At 50.1% G+C, this 17,084-nt stretch overlaps 1 protein-coding gene across 2 annotated transcripts in view; it reads left to right on the top strand.

Annotated features, from left to right (window-relative positions):
- The window catches only part of PLK4 (polo like kinase 4), a 217,631-nt gene extending 203,114 nt beyond the window's left edge, over window positions 1-14,517 (top strand). For both annotated transcript variants that reach the window (XM_086962183.1, XM_086962182.1), the window contains exon 16: window positions 13,855-14,517. In XM_086962183.1, coding sequence (XP_086818309.1) covers window positions 13,855-13,954 — 100 coding nt within the window. In that variant the 3' untranslated portion in view covers window positions 13,955-14,517. The remainder of the gene's footprint in view (window positions 1-13,854) is intronic.
- Window positions 14,518-17,084: the final 2,567 nt, after the last annotated feature.

The raw sequence follows: 17,084 nt of genomic DNA, 5'->3' as shown, positions 1-17,084 counted from the left end.
CGTTTTTCTTTTTGATGAAGCACTGCATGTGAGCACATGCACTTTTGCGGCGGTCTCCCTTGTGAATTTCTTTCCCGCCCCTTAGCCCTGCAGTGCTCCATGCTGCGATCTCTCACCGGTGTGCTTTCCCCAGCCCCTTTGGGTTGCACTTGTCCTTGCATGCATCTCTCTGCATTGCTTTCATGTTCAAGTGCTTCTCCCTCAAGTGCTGCTCTTCCCATCCCAACATCCTGCTCTGCCGTTGCCCCCTCATGTTCTGCCATTGGCCCCTCGTGTTCTGCCATTGGCCCCTCCCCGCTGACCCTGCCACTCGTTGCCGCTGCTCACACACCCCTGCAGCTGCTCCCCTTCCCCGCCCATGCTGCTGCTCCCCTTCCCCGCCCATGCTGCTGCTCCCCTTCCCCGCCCATGCTGCTGCTCCCCTTCCCCGCCCATGCTGCTGCTCCCCTTCCCCGCCCATGCTGCGCCCCTTCCCCGCTGCTGCTCCCCTTTCTCGCCCGCCCATGCTGCAGCTCCCCTTCCCCCCCTCCTCCCATGCTGCAGCTCCCCTTGCCCGCCCGCCCATGCTGCAGCTCCCCTTGCCCGCCCGCCCATGCTGCAGCTCCCCTTGCCCGCCCGCCCATGCTGCAGCTCCCCTTGCCCGCCCGCTTCCCCGCCCATGCTGCGCCCCTTCCCCGCTGCTGCTCCCCTTTCTCGCCCGCCCATGCTGCAGCTCCCCTTGCCCGCCCGCCCATGCTGCAGCTCCCCTTGCCCGCCCGCCCATGCTGCAGCTCCCCTTGCCCGCCCGCCCATGCTGCAGCTCCCCTTGCCCGCCCGCCCATGCTGCAGCTCCCCTTGCCCGCCCGCCCATGCTGCAGCTCCCCTTGCCCGCCCGCCCATGCTGCAGCTCCCCTTGCCCGCCCGCCCATGCTGCAGCTCCCCTTGCCCGCCCGCCCATGCTGCAGCTCCCCTTGCCCGCCCGCCCATGCTGCAGCTCCCCTTGTCCGCCCATGCTGCAGCTCCCCTTCCCCGCCTGCCCATGCTGCAGCTCCCCTTCCCCGCCCGCCCATGCTGCAGCTCCCCTTCCCCGCCCGCCCAGGCTGCAGCTCCCCTTCCCCGCCCGCCCAGGCTGCAGCTCCCCTTCCCCGCCCGCCCAGGCTGCAGCTCCCCTTCCCCGCCCGCCCATGCTGCAGCTCCCCTTCCCCGTCCGCCCATGCTGCAGCTCCCCTTGCCCCCCATGCTGCTGCTCCCCTTGCCCCCCCATGCTGCTGCTCCCCTTGCCCCCTAGTGCTGCTGCTCCCCTTGCCCCCTAGTGCTGCTGCTCCCCTTGCCCCCTAGTGCTGCTGCTCCCCTTGCCCCCCATGCTGCTGCTCCCCTTGCCCCCATGCTGCTGCTCCCCTTGCCCCCATGCTGCTGCTCCCCTTGCCCCCCCCATGCTGCTGCTTCCCTTGCCCCCCCCATGCTGCTGCTTCCCTTGCCCCCCCATGCTGCTGCTCCCCTTGCCCCCCCATGCTGCTGCTCCCCTTGCCCCCCCATGCTGCTGCTCCCCTTGCCCGCCCATGCTGCTGCTCCCCTTGCCCGCCCATGCTGCTGCTCCCCTTGCCCGCCCATGCTGCAGCTCCCCTTCCCCGCCCGCCCATGCTGCAGCTCCCCTTCCCCCCTCCTCCCATGCTGCAGCTCCCCTACCCCCCTCCTCCCATGCTGCAGCTCCCCTTCCCCCCTCCTCCCATGCTGCAGCTCCCCTTCCCCCCTCCTCCCATGCTGCAGCTCCCCTTCCCCCCCACCCATGCTGCGGCTCCCCTTCCCCGCCCGCCCATGCTGCGGCTCCCCTTCCGCCCATGCTGCGGCTCCCCTTCCCCGCCCGCCCATGCTGCTGCGGCTCCCCTTCCCCACCCGCCCCGGCTGCTGCGGCTCCCCTTCCCCACCCGCCCCGGCTGCTGCGGCTCCCCTTGCCCACCCGCCCCGGCTGCTGCGGCTCCCCTTGCCCACCCGCCCCGGCTGCTGCGGCTCCCCTTGCCCACCCGCCCCGGCTGCTGCGGCTCCCCTTGCCCACCCGCCCCGGCTGCTGCGGCTCCCCTTGCCCACCCGCCCCGGCTGCTGCGGCTCCCCTTGCCCACCCGCCCCGGCTGCTGCGGCTCCCCTTGCCCACCCTTCCCGGCTGCTGCGGCTCCCCTTGCCCACCCGCCCATGCTGCAGCTTCCCTACCCCGCCCATGCTGCTGCTTCCCTACCTCGCCCATGCTGCTGCTTCCCTACCCCGCCCATGCTGCTGCTTCCCTACCCCGCCCATGCTGCTGCTTCCCTACCCCGCCCATGCTGCTGCTCCCCTACCTGCCGCTCCCTTTACCCGTTGCTGCTGCTCCCCTCCCCGCCCCTGCTGCTGCTCCTGCTGCTGCTCCATTTCCTGCCTGCCCCTTCTGCTCCTCCATCCGTCCTTTGATGCTGCTTCAAAACCTACCCTCTTGCTTTCTGTTCGACAGCATTGCTAAAAGGCTTTGGCAAAGCCAATATGTTAGAAAGGTGAGACCTTTTTGCCAATCCTTGTTTAAATCTTGGAGGCTTTTGTTAGGAGCACTATGGAATGACCAACTCCTAAAATAAAACCAGCATATACAATGCAACGGTCTCGCCTTTGCAAAAGTTAAAGCTGTTGGCATTGTAAATGACAACATTTTTATTTATGTGTTGGTTTTGAAAACAGATAAATAAATGGCATTGTCATTTACAATGCAATAGCTTAATCTCTCGCAAATGCGAGAGCTATTGCATTTGCACCCACACACACAGCCACACACATACACATAAGTCATAAAACTTTATTTCGATTCAAACAAAGAATCATAAATGTATACATTTTCATAATGCATGTTCTACAAATGGTGTTCAAGTCTATAAAATCAAATTATTGATATACAATAAATTTCTTAACCGTATTTCGTCAAGTCACCAAAAAATAAATGTACAATCCCTAAAAATTAAAATCAATCCTAAAAATATAAAATCACTAATATGCATTAGTGAAGTGCAATCTGCTTATTCTAAATATCACCTACAGCAACCGATAAAACCTTTCATGTTAACCTGCAATCATTACATCGGATGTTTACTCAATATTCCCATTAGAGTATCAAAATTTCCGGTAAATTCAATAGTTTCAGAAACGCTTCCTAATAAAAAATGACAATTTAATGAAGCTAAGCGTAGCACTACAAATAGCAGCGGTATGCAACGATCTTAAAAACTCATAGCCTTCTTTATAATTACAGGGACGAATATTCATTAATATAGGTTTAATAAACCGGTTTCTTGGGTTTTTATATAAGGTGCAAAAGAGAACAAAGTGCAATGTGCATTGGTGCGCCTTATCACATGGACAAGGGGTAGCCTCTCACACCAACCCCCTTGTGTCGGGAAAGCTAAAAGAAAATTCAATGTGTTTAAACGGAATCGTGTCAAGTAAAAACGCCATTGCGTATGTACGGTGAAAGATAAATAAAATTGGTGCTGCATTTTACCCTTTTGGTATACTAGTTGTTCATTGTGTTTTGAGTTACCCAAAGTATCATGATAGGCATTCCTAGTACAGTCTTTATATCCTGCTGAATAGAGTCTGGGAATTCATAAATATGACCTAGACCAATTTTATGAAAAGTTTCCTTCCCAATTGACAAACATGGGATCCGCATAGCGTGATCCAACCTTAGGCAATCTTTCAAAATTTCTTTCCTGAGCTGCAAATCCTCCGATAACCAAATTTTCCCCCACAAGAGCAATGGGGAAAGATGAATTGTATCGCTCACATAATCAATACCCATTTCCATATGGGAGAAATTGTTTGGTGAACTAGTTGGGAGTGATAAAAACCGCTTTAAAAACTTGTTCTCCATAACTTGTATCTTGGTAGATTTATGTGTCCCCCACACCGCCGCCCCATAAGTAGCGACGGGCAAACATTTGGCTTTATATAGGGTCTTTAATTCCACAATTGGTTTTTGGCCCAATTTGCTCGCGAAACGGAGCCTCTATAGATCTTGTGGCTTTTTGAACACGGGCCGTTATTAGTGGATCCCAACTCAAGTTTCTATTGAATAAATTGCCTAAATAATTACAATTATCAACTTTATCAATAGTCAGGTTGTCTACGACAAACCTCCGGGTTTTTATCCCTCTAGGGCAGAGGTCTTCAAACTTTTGTAGCTTGAGCCCCCCCCAGCTGAATTTTTTTTAGATGTTGGGGCCCCCCCACCACCTGACAAAAATTTCTGGACTCGACCGCCACGCGCACATTCCGGGCATATTTAGCTCATGTCCCGGTTTTTGGAGAGGGTCGACTAAAAATGGGGGGAGGTGTTTTTTAGGTTTTACAAAGCAGGGATAGTTAGCAGTTGTACCTGCCGCTGGCTCAGCCTGGCCCTCTCCTTATGGCACTACCTGGCCCTGTTCTTATTTTAGTCCCTGGGTCTCCTCATGCTGGCCCTCCTGCTTATTTCAGGCAGCTGTCTCCCCAACCTTGTTCTGCATTGCCATTCCCCTTGGATGGAATCTACATGGCATTTATGAGGGTTTCCCCAGTCTGCTGCTGTTAATAACCTTGATTGTCCACTTACAACAGTACAAATTTGGGGACTTCAGTGCACTTTTAAATTCAAGCCACACTATTGTCCTCTGTTGAACTACCAACCATCTCCTCCTTTGTACTTTTGGCTTCATGCTGAGAGAAAAGAATTGAGATGTATGAATTGGCGCATTCAGAAGTAGTCCGAACATGTCTGAGCAGCCTGAACACGTGGCATTTATGTACCAGGCTCTCAAAATCTTTACTTATGCTTCACAAATTATATTCCAGTTCCATTGCCTGTGGCTTGGAACAGCCCCCATAAATCTTAAAGATGTGGAGTTTGGACTTAATTCCAGGCAAGTTTGAAGTGTATCTTGTACTATTCGGAACGGCCTTGGGTGTCCTTCTGAAGGATTGAGTGGCAACATTTGTTTATCTTTGGATCCCGCTTGGAGCAGATTGAGTACATGCAGATGCACGTTCACCCAATTTGGGTTCAGACAAGGTCATGGAACGGAGACAGTGCTACTCAAAGCAGCAGATGAGATAAGGACAACAATGGACAAGGGAGGTTCTGCGGTCCTAATACTTTTAGATCTCTCCGCTGCTTTTGACACGGTCGATCATGTCACCTTGATCGACCGTGTCTCGGCCTTAGGAATAAGAGGCAAAGCCAAAGAACTCCTTGCCTCATTCTTGGACAACCGTCCGCAGACAGTTAAGATGGGCAATTATACATCCCAGACCTTTTCTCTCCCTTGCGGAGTACCACAGGGCTCCTCGCTAAGTCCGACGCTTTTCAACATCTACGTTTCGGACTTAGCGAGGGTTATAAAATCCTATGGAATTGCCCTAACAACTTATGCGGATGACGCCCAACTGGTGTTATCGGTACACAACGACGTTACATCAGTCGCAGCCAACTTTCAAGAGGGAATGAAGGCAATAAGTTCCTGGACGTCATCTAACTGTCTCAAATTAAACTCTGATAAGACAGAGGTGATGACATTCGGGAACTTGCAACCTATCTGGTCCCCTCAGTGGTGGCCACCTCAGATGGGAGCGCCCCCCCAACCGGTAGTCAAGGTACGCAATCTGGGAGTCTTATTCGACAACAAGATGACTTTTCTCCAACATGCCAACTCGGTGGTATCTTCATCCTTCTATATTCTAAAAAGGATTAAAAAACTACTTCCATACTTACCGCCGTCTGCGGGCAAAACGCTAATTAGCACCCTGGTGTTCTCGAGAACAGACTACTGTAACGCCCTCCTTCTGAATGCCCAAGAAAAGGTCCTCAACAGACTACAGACGGTGCAAAATGCCGCGGCTAGGATTCTATTAACCATCCCCAAATTCACATCTACTTCCCCCTACATCAGAAAGCTGCATTGGCTCCCAGTTAGGAGTCGGATTAAATTTAAGGCTTTATGCATAGCCTACAAAGCCATCAATAATCCAGGCCCACTGTTTTTAAAAAAAAGCCCTCTGCCCACTTGAGAATTCAAGAACCTTACGATCATCAACAGCCCATCTGCTGAAGGTTCCACGCACTAGAAAGACCAATTGGGGAGACAGATGTTTTACCACAGCGACAGCTAAACTGTGGAATACATTACCATTCCACATTAAAACCGCTCCCACGCTTCTTAACTTTAGAAAGAATCTTAGACCTGGTTGTTTTCAGCATAAAATACCTTTTTTTTTTTCCTCAAGAGAGAGTTCTGTTCGCTAGCGCCGAGACACCCGTAAGGGTATTTGCGCGCTTTAAAAATCGCATAAAATAAAAAAATTAAAAAATAATGGGTTCTCTGCAGCCCTGGCTGGGAGAAAATGAAGCATAATATAGTGGCATTTGTGATCTTTCTCCCTGTCTTTGGGTGCTTTTCTGGTCCCTTATTTCATTTATTTGCTGCCACTGGTGAGGCTTACCAGTCTCTCAGTAGCCAGTTTCAGTGCACATATGTAGGCCCATCAAGCTACTTAAATCAAAGACTGGTCTATGGCATTGGTGTATATTGCTATCCCTGTGTTCGAGTAGCATCCCTCTGATACATTAACCTAATCTGCATGTGTTGGCTCTGTATTAGTCTTGTCACCTGATTCTTTAGCCACTTGTTTTTGTTAGGCGCGGGGAGATTAAGTGATTTGCCCAGAATCACAGGATATTGAGTTTCATTGCAGAGACTCGAACTCTGGAAACTTTGTGTCCGTTCTGAGAAGAGCTAACTCTCCCAGGAGAGGGTTAATTCAGCTGCAGTGGGAGGCAGTCTCCTCTGCTAAAACCGAAAGCAAACAAACAGACACGCTTTCTGTTTTAGCAGAGGAGACCCCTCGCCTCTCACTGCAGCTGAATCTGTCAGCTCGTTGAATTAACCCCCTCCTGGGAGAGTTAACAGGACAAAAGAACGGGCACCTCCTGCCCCATCGATCTCCCCTCCCTCCCCCTTCCACATACCGGAGTCTTCTTGCACGGACCATGGGAACAAAGGTGAGATTTAAGTGGAGTGCGCGCCCCCCCTGGGAAGGTGTCGCGCCCCCCCAGGGGGGCGCGCCCCACAGATTGAAGAACACTGCTCTAGGGCCACATGCCATTACAAAGGACTTTGTGAAATTTACCCGAAGACCTAGGTCCTCCATAAAATCATTAAATGCAATCAAACACTGTTGCATACTATTTGCTGTTCGGGTCATTAATACAGTGTCATGAGCATAGGATAACAATGGTAACTGTCTGCCATTTACTTTAGGAAAATCTGAACAATTCTCTAACAAAAACTTTTCCAAACCATTTGTATAAACTAAAAACAAGAAGGGGTGCCAAAATACAGCCCTGACGTACACCTTCAGTCGAAGGGATTGATCTTGTTTTTCCCCCACCCGGGCCATATCTAATCGACATGGTAGTGGCAGCGTGTAATCTACGAAGCAAGGTAACCAAAGGTTCCTCAAAACCCATAGAATCCATCATCCGCCATAACTTTTCTCTACACTGGACTGGATAAGTCCATGAATGTCAGGTGTATTGAAACACCCCTGGCCTTCATGTACTTACCCATCACTAGAGCCAAATTCAGACATTGTTCTGTTGTCCCTTTGCCTCTCCTGAACCCATACTGGGAATCTACAATCACACACACAGAGCCACACACGCACACGGAGCGCCACACACGCACACGGAGCGCCACACACGCACACGGAGCGCCACACACGCACACGGAGCGCCACGCACGCACACGGAGCGCCACGCACGCACACGGAGCGCCACGCACACACACACAGAGCCCCCCTCACACACACACACACACACACACACAGAGCCCCCCCCCCACACACACACAGAGCCCCCCCACACACACACACAGAGCCCCCCCACACACACACAGAGCCCCCCCCACACACACACACAGACCCCCCCCCACACACACAGCCCCCCCCACACCCACACACACACAGCCCCCACACACACAGAGCCCCCCCCACACACACACACAGAGCCCCCCCACACACACACACAGAGCCCCCCCCACACACACACAGAGCCCCCCACACACACACACAGAGCCCCCCCACACACACACACAGAGCCCCCCACACACACAGCCCCCCCACACCCACACACACACAGCCCCCACACACACACAGAGCCCCCCCACACACACACACAGAGCCCCCCCCACACACACACACAGAGCCCCCCCCACACACACACAGAGCCCCCCACACACACAGAGCCCCCCCCACACACACACACACAGAGCCCCCTCACACACAGCCCCCCCCACACACACAGAGCCCCCTCCCCACACACACACACAGAGCCCCACACACACACACACAGCCACACTGCCCCCCACTGGCATGGCATTCTCCCACTTGCAGGGCATTCTCCCACTTGCAGGGCACTGCTAACACGGAGGGCATTCTCCAACTTGTAGCACACTGCCCTCCCCACTGGCATGGCATTCTCTCCTCCTGCTTACACTGAGTGGCATTCTCCTACTTGTAGCTCTCCGATTTCCCCCCCCCCCCCCCCCCCCCCTCCCCCTGACAGGTCCGTCTCCCCCCTGTAGGGCACTGATGGGCATTATCACACTTGTAGCACACTCCCTCCCCACTGGCATGCCATTCCCTCACTGACCAGGCATTCTCGCACTGCCATCTTCACTGACTGGGCACTTACAAGGGTGTCGCAGCATTCCACTGATGACGCAGCCCTCCCTCCCCACTGACACTGACAGCTCAGCCTTCCTCCTTGCAGGGCATTGCTGACACTAATGCTCACTCTCCCACTTGCAGGACAGCGCTCCTGGGGACCAGCTGTCGGTGACGGGACACCGCTGGCGTGAGCCGCTCTCACCTAACAGGTGCGCCCCGGGGGTTCTTGCACGCACCGCTCTCGCCGCTGCTGGAGTTGCTGGTCTCGCGCTGCTATCCTGGGCTGTCCCCTTGGCAGCCGCGGCGCGCGCTGGTGGCATGTGCTCTAGCTCCCTTTGCACAAGACGGAGGGGGTAAACTGGGAAGGTAGTACTGGCGACATCAACGAGGGACCAAATCAATGCTGCGATGCCGCCCTCAGCCCGCGGGCCATTTCATAGCGCAGTTTCATATCCCGCACACAATAAAACCGATAATACGGAGTCAAATCAAAAGTATAATGGTATTTTTATTTTACTTTACATATAATTTAGTAAGAGTATTCCTAAGCGTTCAATACTAGAAAATATATTGAAGCACTTTTCTTCATGTGATGCTTGAGTAGAATACATATCACCATTTAGTTAATTATATTACAAGCAAAGGTGTAATATTAAATAAGATGTGTTCAACTGCAGCGCCCGTAACGCAGTTCAAGCACGGGCAGGGGCCTGGGATGCTCGGCGGTCTGCACGCTTCTCCCGGAGTCCAGAGCGGTCCCCGCAGGGGAGCCGAGCCTGCTCACACGCAGAGCCATCTGAACACTGTCACTCCTGCATCGCAGCCTGAACACACAGATCAGGGGCTTAGCCCCCTCGAGCTGCGCACACCATGCATTTGTGGTTCACAATGACAATGTATTCATCCAATGACCGTGGTAACTCGATATTGCCCATAAGGGGGCGTAGGGGCATTGGGTGGGTGCGGAGCTAAGGCTCTGGTGCCAGGCAGGAGGCAGCTGATCCAGAGGAATGATTCTGGCAAAAACCCATCAACCATTGTGTAGGCTCACGCCTAAACAGCGGACACGACTAAACCGCGAGACGGGCAGCAGGAGTCTGTAAGCCCCGTCCTTTTCAGACTGGGGGGCGTGTTTTTCTTTCGCCCCCCTTCTCCATTGGCTGGAATGTAAACAACGGGCGTGTTTTTGACTGTTGTTACATTCCAGCCAATGGAGAAGAGGGGAGAAAAAGTCAAAAACACGCCCCCAGATCGAAAAAATAACGTCACTGGGACCTCTTCTCCAATGGCTGGCCACCGTTTAGGAGGCCAGCCAATGGAGAAGAGGGGCTGGGCTTAACCTCGCTACTCCAAGTCATTAAATCTTGCCAGCGAGACTGCGCAAGTGCGCAGCCTACGATAGCTGAGACCCAGCCACGCAGCCATCTGCTGCAAACGTGTCACTTCCAGCAGTGACACGTTCGCAGCAGATGGCCGTGAAAGGAGGCTGGCGATTGAGTTCGTAATACCTAACACAATTTGTTCCCAGAATAGGCATGGGTAAAGAACATCAGTTGGAAGCATGGCCCTGAAGGCGCTGAACGCTAATTGCCTATTAGTTCCTGCGTACATGCCCTGTGGGACATGGTTCAAATGGTGCCATATGTTCCAGAAGACATCTAGGCACCTTTTTAGGACGTTATGAAAGATGGGCAGCATGCTTGTAGGAACATCAAGTCTAGCGCAGATACGGAGGGCTCTATTGCAAGTGCAAAGGGTGCTTCAGGCTCTGTTAGAGGCCGCACCTGGCTCAGGACCTCTAGCTTTTCAACAGACTTGCAGTCTTAATTTGATGGACCTGCCCTTTTACATAACTAGTCTATTTGGAGAGAAAGTGGATGCTACCCTGGAATTTTTAAATCCAGCAAAGCAAGTGCCTGCTCTTTGAATCTTTCAGCAGCCTCAACCGCAAAGAGGCCACAGGCAATTTTGTCACTTGTTGCGGATTCCCAGGGGTTTCTACATCTGGTCAGAGGCGGCCCTATCTGCAACAGCTCTAAACCTGCTAGTTTGCTAGTACAAGGGTAGAGGCTGAGGTGAGGGCCATGGATCCCTCCAACAAGAGCATCCGCTTTCCCAACCCTGCCTGCTTTTGTTACTCCAGACCATTTTGCCATCCATCAGCAAGAGATGGGAGCACTCCTACAGAAAGGAGAAATGGAGTTAGTGCTGGAGCAGGAAAAATGCCAAGGATGCTTACTTTCATTATTTTCTAATGCCAAAAAAGACCGCAGTCTGCATTAGATCCTGGACCTCCGCGAGTTCCCTTCTCCTTGTTGAGGGAGTTCGAGTGCTGAACCTAGCCCAAGCGTTGCTGGCATTTAAAGCTGGAGACTGGATAGCGTCAATCGACCTGCAGGATGCTTATTTCCACATCCCCATTCTACAGTTGCATCAGAGGTTTGTGATCTATAGCGGGTTCTGTTTTTTACAATTTTTCAGTACTCCCCTTAGGTTTGAAATTGGCACCGCAAGTCTTCACCAAGGTGAACGCCGTGGCTCTGGCCCATCTCAGACGGCTGGGCATCCCAATTTATATGTACCTGGACAAGTGGCTGATTAAAGCTGGGTTGCTAGAGCTGGTGTTGCACCTTTTGCAGTCAACCTAGTTCCTGCTGTACAACCTGAGCTTTTCCATCAATGAGCCCAAATTTCACCTGAGCCCCTCTCAACAACTTCAGTTAATAGGATCAGTGCTTAACAACGCCCTTCTCTGCGCTTTTCCTCACCTGAAAGGATTGCAGAAATAAAGGAGATGGTCCTGCCCTTCCAAAGAGGCATGAGTTTTCCAGCCCCAAGGGTACTATGACTCCTAGGTCTCTTGTATTCCTACATTCTCCTAGCCACGCATGCATGTTGGCACATGAGGGCCCGGCAATGGTGCCTCCGCAGATGGTGGCTACTGGAGGGGGGGGGGGACCTGTCCTCTTATATCGTGATCTCCCCCAGTTCTGTGGCTGAAATGGTTTGGTGGAGGAACGAGGCGAACATCAACCTGTTAGAACTATTGGGGAGTCTGCTAACATTCCACAGGTGAGGGCAGATCTGCATGAACGGATATGCCCCTACAATATTAGGGTCAATTCCTTAATATTGTATGTTCCAGGGAAGCCATAAAGGGTGGGCTGGAAACACCACTCAACTCGACAACTTGAGTTCCGCAGCACCATGATTGCTTCACTGGACCCAGGAATGTTTGGTACCAAACAGTTTCTTGTAATAGATCCACACTAATGCCAGTGTGAGATTTATTAAACTGTGTACTCTGGTGCCCCCTGAAAACCTACCGACCCTTGTGTGGACTCGGACTGCCTTTAGGCAGCCTGCCACACAGACATGTTTCTGGACCCTTGGGTGGAGAGCCTCTGCTCTCTGGGACCAGAAACAATGCACATCCTGGGCAGAGGGGTCAAACCTCCTCCCCCAGGATGGGCCAGTGCTTGAAGGTTGGGAAAGCAGTCGGGAAAACTTAAAAAGGCTAGGAGGTGTGCCCACCTTTGCCGACTCCACGCCTCTGGTGGAGGAGGCAAAGTTACGCACACTTTTTAGTCCTCTTCATCTTGAAGATGAGGGGACTCTTCCCATCAGGGCTCGGTCTATGCCCCCTCCCCCAGGAGGGTGGCATAATAGGGGGTGTAGTCACTCCACATAAGGTGCTTATTGGCCCTACCTGCTACTCCCCTAAAACACCCCTAAAGTTAGTATTTAGGTGGCTCCCCCAGACCTGGAAACTAGATCTGCAACGACTTAAGAAGCAGAAAAGACTAAATACTACTGCCTAGGCCCCAACCCTACAGGCCTGTCTCCAGCTTCTGCAAACCTACGACCTGTCTTGCAGCCAGCAACCTCTGAAAACCCTGGAAGGACTGCTGCCTTCAACAAAGACACTAATTTGGGTAGACTGTGGACCTGTCTAGAAGAAACCGACTCCAAGGAATCAGGATCCTGCTGGAACTGCGATCCCTGTCCGCTCTGCACCAGACGGCCCGAGTCTGAGTAGCTCCCCTTTGCAGTGAAGGCTCCCCTGCGATCCTTACTTTGTGTCAAAAGTTGACTTACCTCTCCTGGGCTCCTGCAGTGTGAATCCAGAGGCTCCCCCCAACGGCGACCAGCTCCAGTAAGAAGACTCCGATGTCGAATGCACCCCCTCATCCGAAGCCCCTGGGCCTTGGTGAGCTGAACCAACTGTACCCTCCACATCTATACTTACTTCTGCTAGTCTCCCTTCTGCAACCTCTGGTGCCACGCCTTCAGCCTGTTAGCCAAAAGAAAAATCCCCATTGAAAAGCATTGGGTGCCCAACATCGAAATTGCACCCTGCACCCGGTCGCCCCAGTGCCCCTGGTGGTGTTCTTTTGTGCTGCTATGTGCCCTCGTGCTTAATCTATCCCCCAAAGCTTGCTCCGTGCAACCAATCTACTTACCTGCAATCAGTGTGGCTCTAGGCAACCCCAGTCTCCATTGAAAAGCATTAGTCTGAACTCCGATTTTGACCTCTGCACCTGGACGCCCCTGTGCTGCTGGTTGTGCAGTTATCATACTCCCCTGACCCGTGGCAACTTTTGGTCTCGAAGACTGGATTTGTAAGTGCATTACTTACCTGTTTAACCGCAATGTTTTCCCCATAGGATAACTTTGAACTGTTCTGAAAAGTTTCCAAGTGTCGATTTTTCAAAGTGATTAATATTTTTATTATAAAAATGTACTTACCTTATTGCAAAGATCTTGGTCCTAAAATAAAATGCAAAGTATATTTTTACAAAATTCATCTGAATCTCCTTTTTGAGTTGTGTCCATTATTGATTACTGTTGTGCAATAAATGCTTAACACTCCTCTGTTAAGCCGAAGACTGCTCGCCCACACTACCACTAATAGAGCACTTTGGGTTTTACCCTGAGCCCTGTACACTTTTGAGGATCCCTGTACTCTGGTATAACCTCCTTGTGATAATACCATATACAAAGCCAGCTTCCTACCATTTTCAGAGTGGCGACCTGCCATAGTCTTACGTTGCCCCCGCCGCACCCCTCCTACCCCCCAATTCAACCCTATCAAGAGGTTGGATTAAAAGTAACTTACAAGAGACTTTTTCTTATAACTATTTTAATACTCTTTTGCAGGTACGGTGAAAACGACAAGTTACCCGAATATATCAAAAGCAAGCTTCACTGCCTTTCCTCTATCCTCATGTTGTTTGCTAGTCCAGCAGCTCAACACTGAAGAAACTAAATTATCCAGTTGACTGCTGCATGCTGAAATGCAAGGCACATTGTCTACACAAGACTCCTAATACAAGTACCACACCTATATGAAATTGGGCAGCTTAGCCCAACTGCTGTCTTTTTCCTCGATCAAAGTAGTGTTGCATTCCGTCACAGTGGTAGAATGAAATATAACTAGGTGAATAATTGGCATCCAACAATGAAACTAGTCTTAAGAGTTGCCTGGTTTGTCCATTTTTAACATGTCCTTTAAGGTAAATGTGTTGCTCTGGAAACAGATTTCTTATTGATATCCTTCCAAGAACAAAATAGAAAAGAAAACTGTACAGTTGTACATGCTCCACCCCAGTACTATAAGCCAATCAGGGAAAATAGTGAGCGTTGTTTCCACTTTTGTATTTGTACCTGTAAATAACTGTATAATGTTTCCTATTAATATATGCACAGATGTAAATTTTGTTTTATATTGTTTAATTTATATTTTTGTAGGAACAGTTTCTTATGAAAGATTACTGCAAAAGCATTATGAACAATAAATGCAGTGGAAAAAATGTGGCTTGGCCTACTCGAGTGCGGTGTCAATTTTTTTAATTAATCATTGATTTGTATGTACTGCCAATAAATACATGCTTTGTAAATTTACAAAATGATTATTTGGCCTTCAATAGTGCAGTGGTAGGGACTATGCAACTGAGAACTGTTATTTTACTGCATTGAGCACAAACTTTTGTAGTGTTACTATTCCTTATCATAACTTTATTTTCTTAAACTGTTTTTTCCTAAATTGTGTAGCTGTACAGAGGTTGTCAACTAAAGTTAAGATTGTAATGGTATTGGTTTTAATCTAATGCGAATTAGACCATTCCTGTGAGCTCGAGTGCAAGTTATGCCATGTGAAGAAGAGGTGAGGGGCAAGACGTGACTAATGCAATAGGGGTAGGAGTACAGCAGTGGAGAACATTTGTGGTCAAAGTAATGTAAAAAATCAACCCAAGTAGTAAGGTGTCTCCTAAATAGTGTGTGGATGTGCCCATGGTCCCATCTTTCGATCAAAGGCTTGGCGAAAATGTTCAGGCCATTGTTTCTTTAAACAAAAGGTTGAAGAACAAGGGAAAAAGTCCACCCCCAAAGTGGTGCACTTTTGACCTCAATGGACCGTGGTTTTAGTAGTCCACTTCAATCACAGGCCCGCTGAGATCAGAAGTGTATTGTGGACTTATGAAGTAGATCTACCAACCTTGATGCCTTCACTCTACAGATAACTAGAGGCGCTTAATATCTTGGCTGCTAGGCCCACCCGCCCCCCTCTCCCGAGCCTTTTTTCTGTCTATTTGGGGTAGTTTGCGCTTAACCCCCTGTAACTTTTTGTCCACATAAGGTATCCACGCCAAATGTGCGTCCTTTTCTTCCAGCATCATGGCCATTTTAAAGGTACCCATGGTTTGTTGATTCCCCTCGAGGACCCAGAAATTAATTAAAATACAGCTACATTTTGATTTTATTTGGAAAAATTGTAAAGTGCTGCAGAAGAAAATGTTTGTTTTTCCCTGCAAATGGTGTCAACAAAGTGTTTGTGCTGCTGGAATCACTATCTTCCCAGCTTTCAGGAACTGACAGACTTTTGTCAGAAAACAAACATTTTTAAGGCAGTTTTGGCATTTTACTGGGACGTAGCATATTTTTGTTTTCTGTGCTTTCAACCTCCTTACAGTTAGTAGTATAAATGGGTATGAAAGCAATAATGGATTCTGGAAAGCTAAACATTTCAGAAAAGTAGACACAATTCTGAATTCAGCAAGGGGTCATTTGTGTAGATCCTTCAAGTTTTTATATAGAAACTAACAATTGAAAATAAGAAACTGAAAATGAGCTGAAAACAACTGACATTTGTGCCACAGTTTTCTTCTGTATCTTCTAACTAAGACAGATGTTTTAAAGCAATATACAGTTTCATCTGCTGGACACTTCTGGCTGTGGGGATATGTAGGACTTGTAGGTTCGCCAATAACTGAGCAGCGTCTTGCAATGGTTTTTTAGGTCTCGTGACCTATCAAGGCGCGCAAGCGCATTGAGCGGAGCGAGAATTCATGTCTCGAAAATCCTCGTGAAACCAAGGGCTTCTTGCGCTGCGGTTTTCATTGAGTTCACGTGAATCACATGACCAAACAAGCACGCGCATTCACGGCCGCAGAGCACATCAAAGGGCTTCGCCCAGCGTGCGCTCTGCGGCTTCTCCTCCCCTAATTGAATCATGACCGGCCGCAGGCCGGACGTACTTTCAGTTTCCCGGCAACGCTTGTTTATTCACGCCCCCCCACCAGGCTCTCCCGCCCCCATACAGCTTCCCTCCTAATCCGCCTGCCTCCCCTCACTCGGAATCACGCCCCAGGCTCTCCCGCCCCCATCCGGCTTCCGTCACAAGACGCCTCGTGCATTGCATTTGCACCCGGCCCCCGATAGTTGCTCGGTTGCTCACTGAAGCGAGAATGTATCAGGTTTTCTATAATATTTTCTTCTTAAGCTTGAAGTGTGTGGATATAGTGCACCTGACAAAATGTTGCTGTTGTCGAAACGTGCATGCTTGTGTTTGCATTGCCTGCATTTGAGTGACACATAAGAAAAACATCTGATAACCCTTTTCCTTGTCCAGCTTGTATCCTTTAGCTGACCAAGATGGCTTGTGGACATAACAGATTAAGCAATGTCGCTTCATTGCATTCGCTTCTGTGTGCCTCTTTGGTCCCTGTTACTGTATTTCTAAATAAATAGTCTCAGAATAGTTTACTTGTATACATTTTCTTGTAGAATCTTGTAATTGGTACATTTAGGACACTTTACAACATGGCTTAAACAGTACTCACCTAAAACATCCTCCTAAGGCAATCCATATGTATATTACTGTGAGGTTTAGCGTCACATTTGCCTCGAACGTTTTAGTGCATTCATCTTCCAATCCGGTTGTAACACCTTGCCTCTTCATGCATGTCCGTTCATGCAGCACCTCCCGCAGCCTCATCACTCATGCAAAACGCGTTTCTATCTCAGCACAAATGGTCTTTAGAGCAATTGTTTGAAGTGTCATTTTTGGACAAATTGCTTTCATGCGTGTGATGATGAACAGAGCAATG

The sequence above is a fragment of the Lissotriton vulgaris genome, chromosome 3_1, assembly GCF_964263255.1.
Source record: "Lissotriton vulgaris chromosome 3_1, aLisVul1.2, whole genome shotgun sequence".
Lineage (NCBI taxonomy): Eukaryota > Metazoa > Chordata > Amphibia > Caudata > Salamandridae > Lissotriton > Lissotriton vulgaris.
The sequence above is the reverse complement of the archived record's forward strand: the minus strand, read 5'-3'. Positions and strand labels throughout refer to the sequence as shown.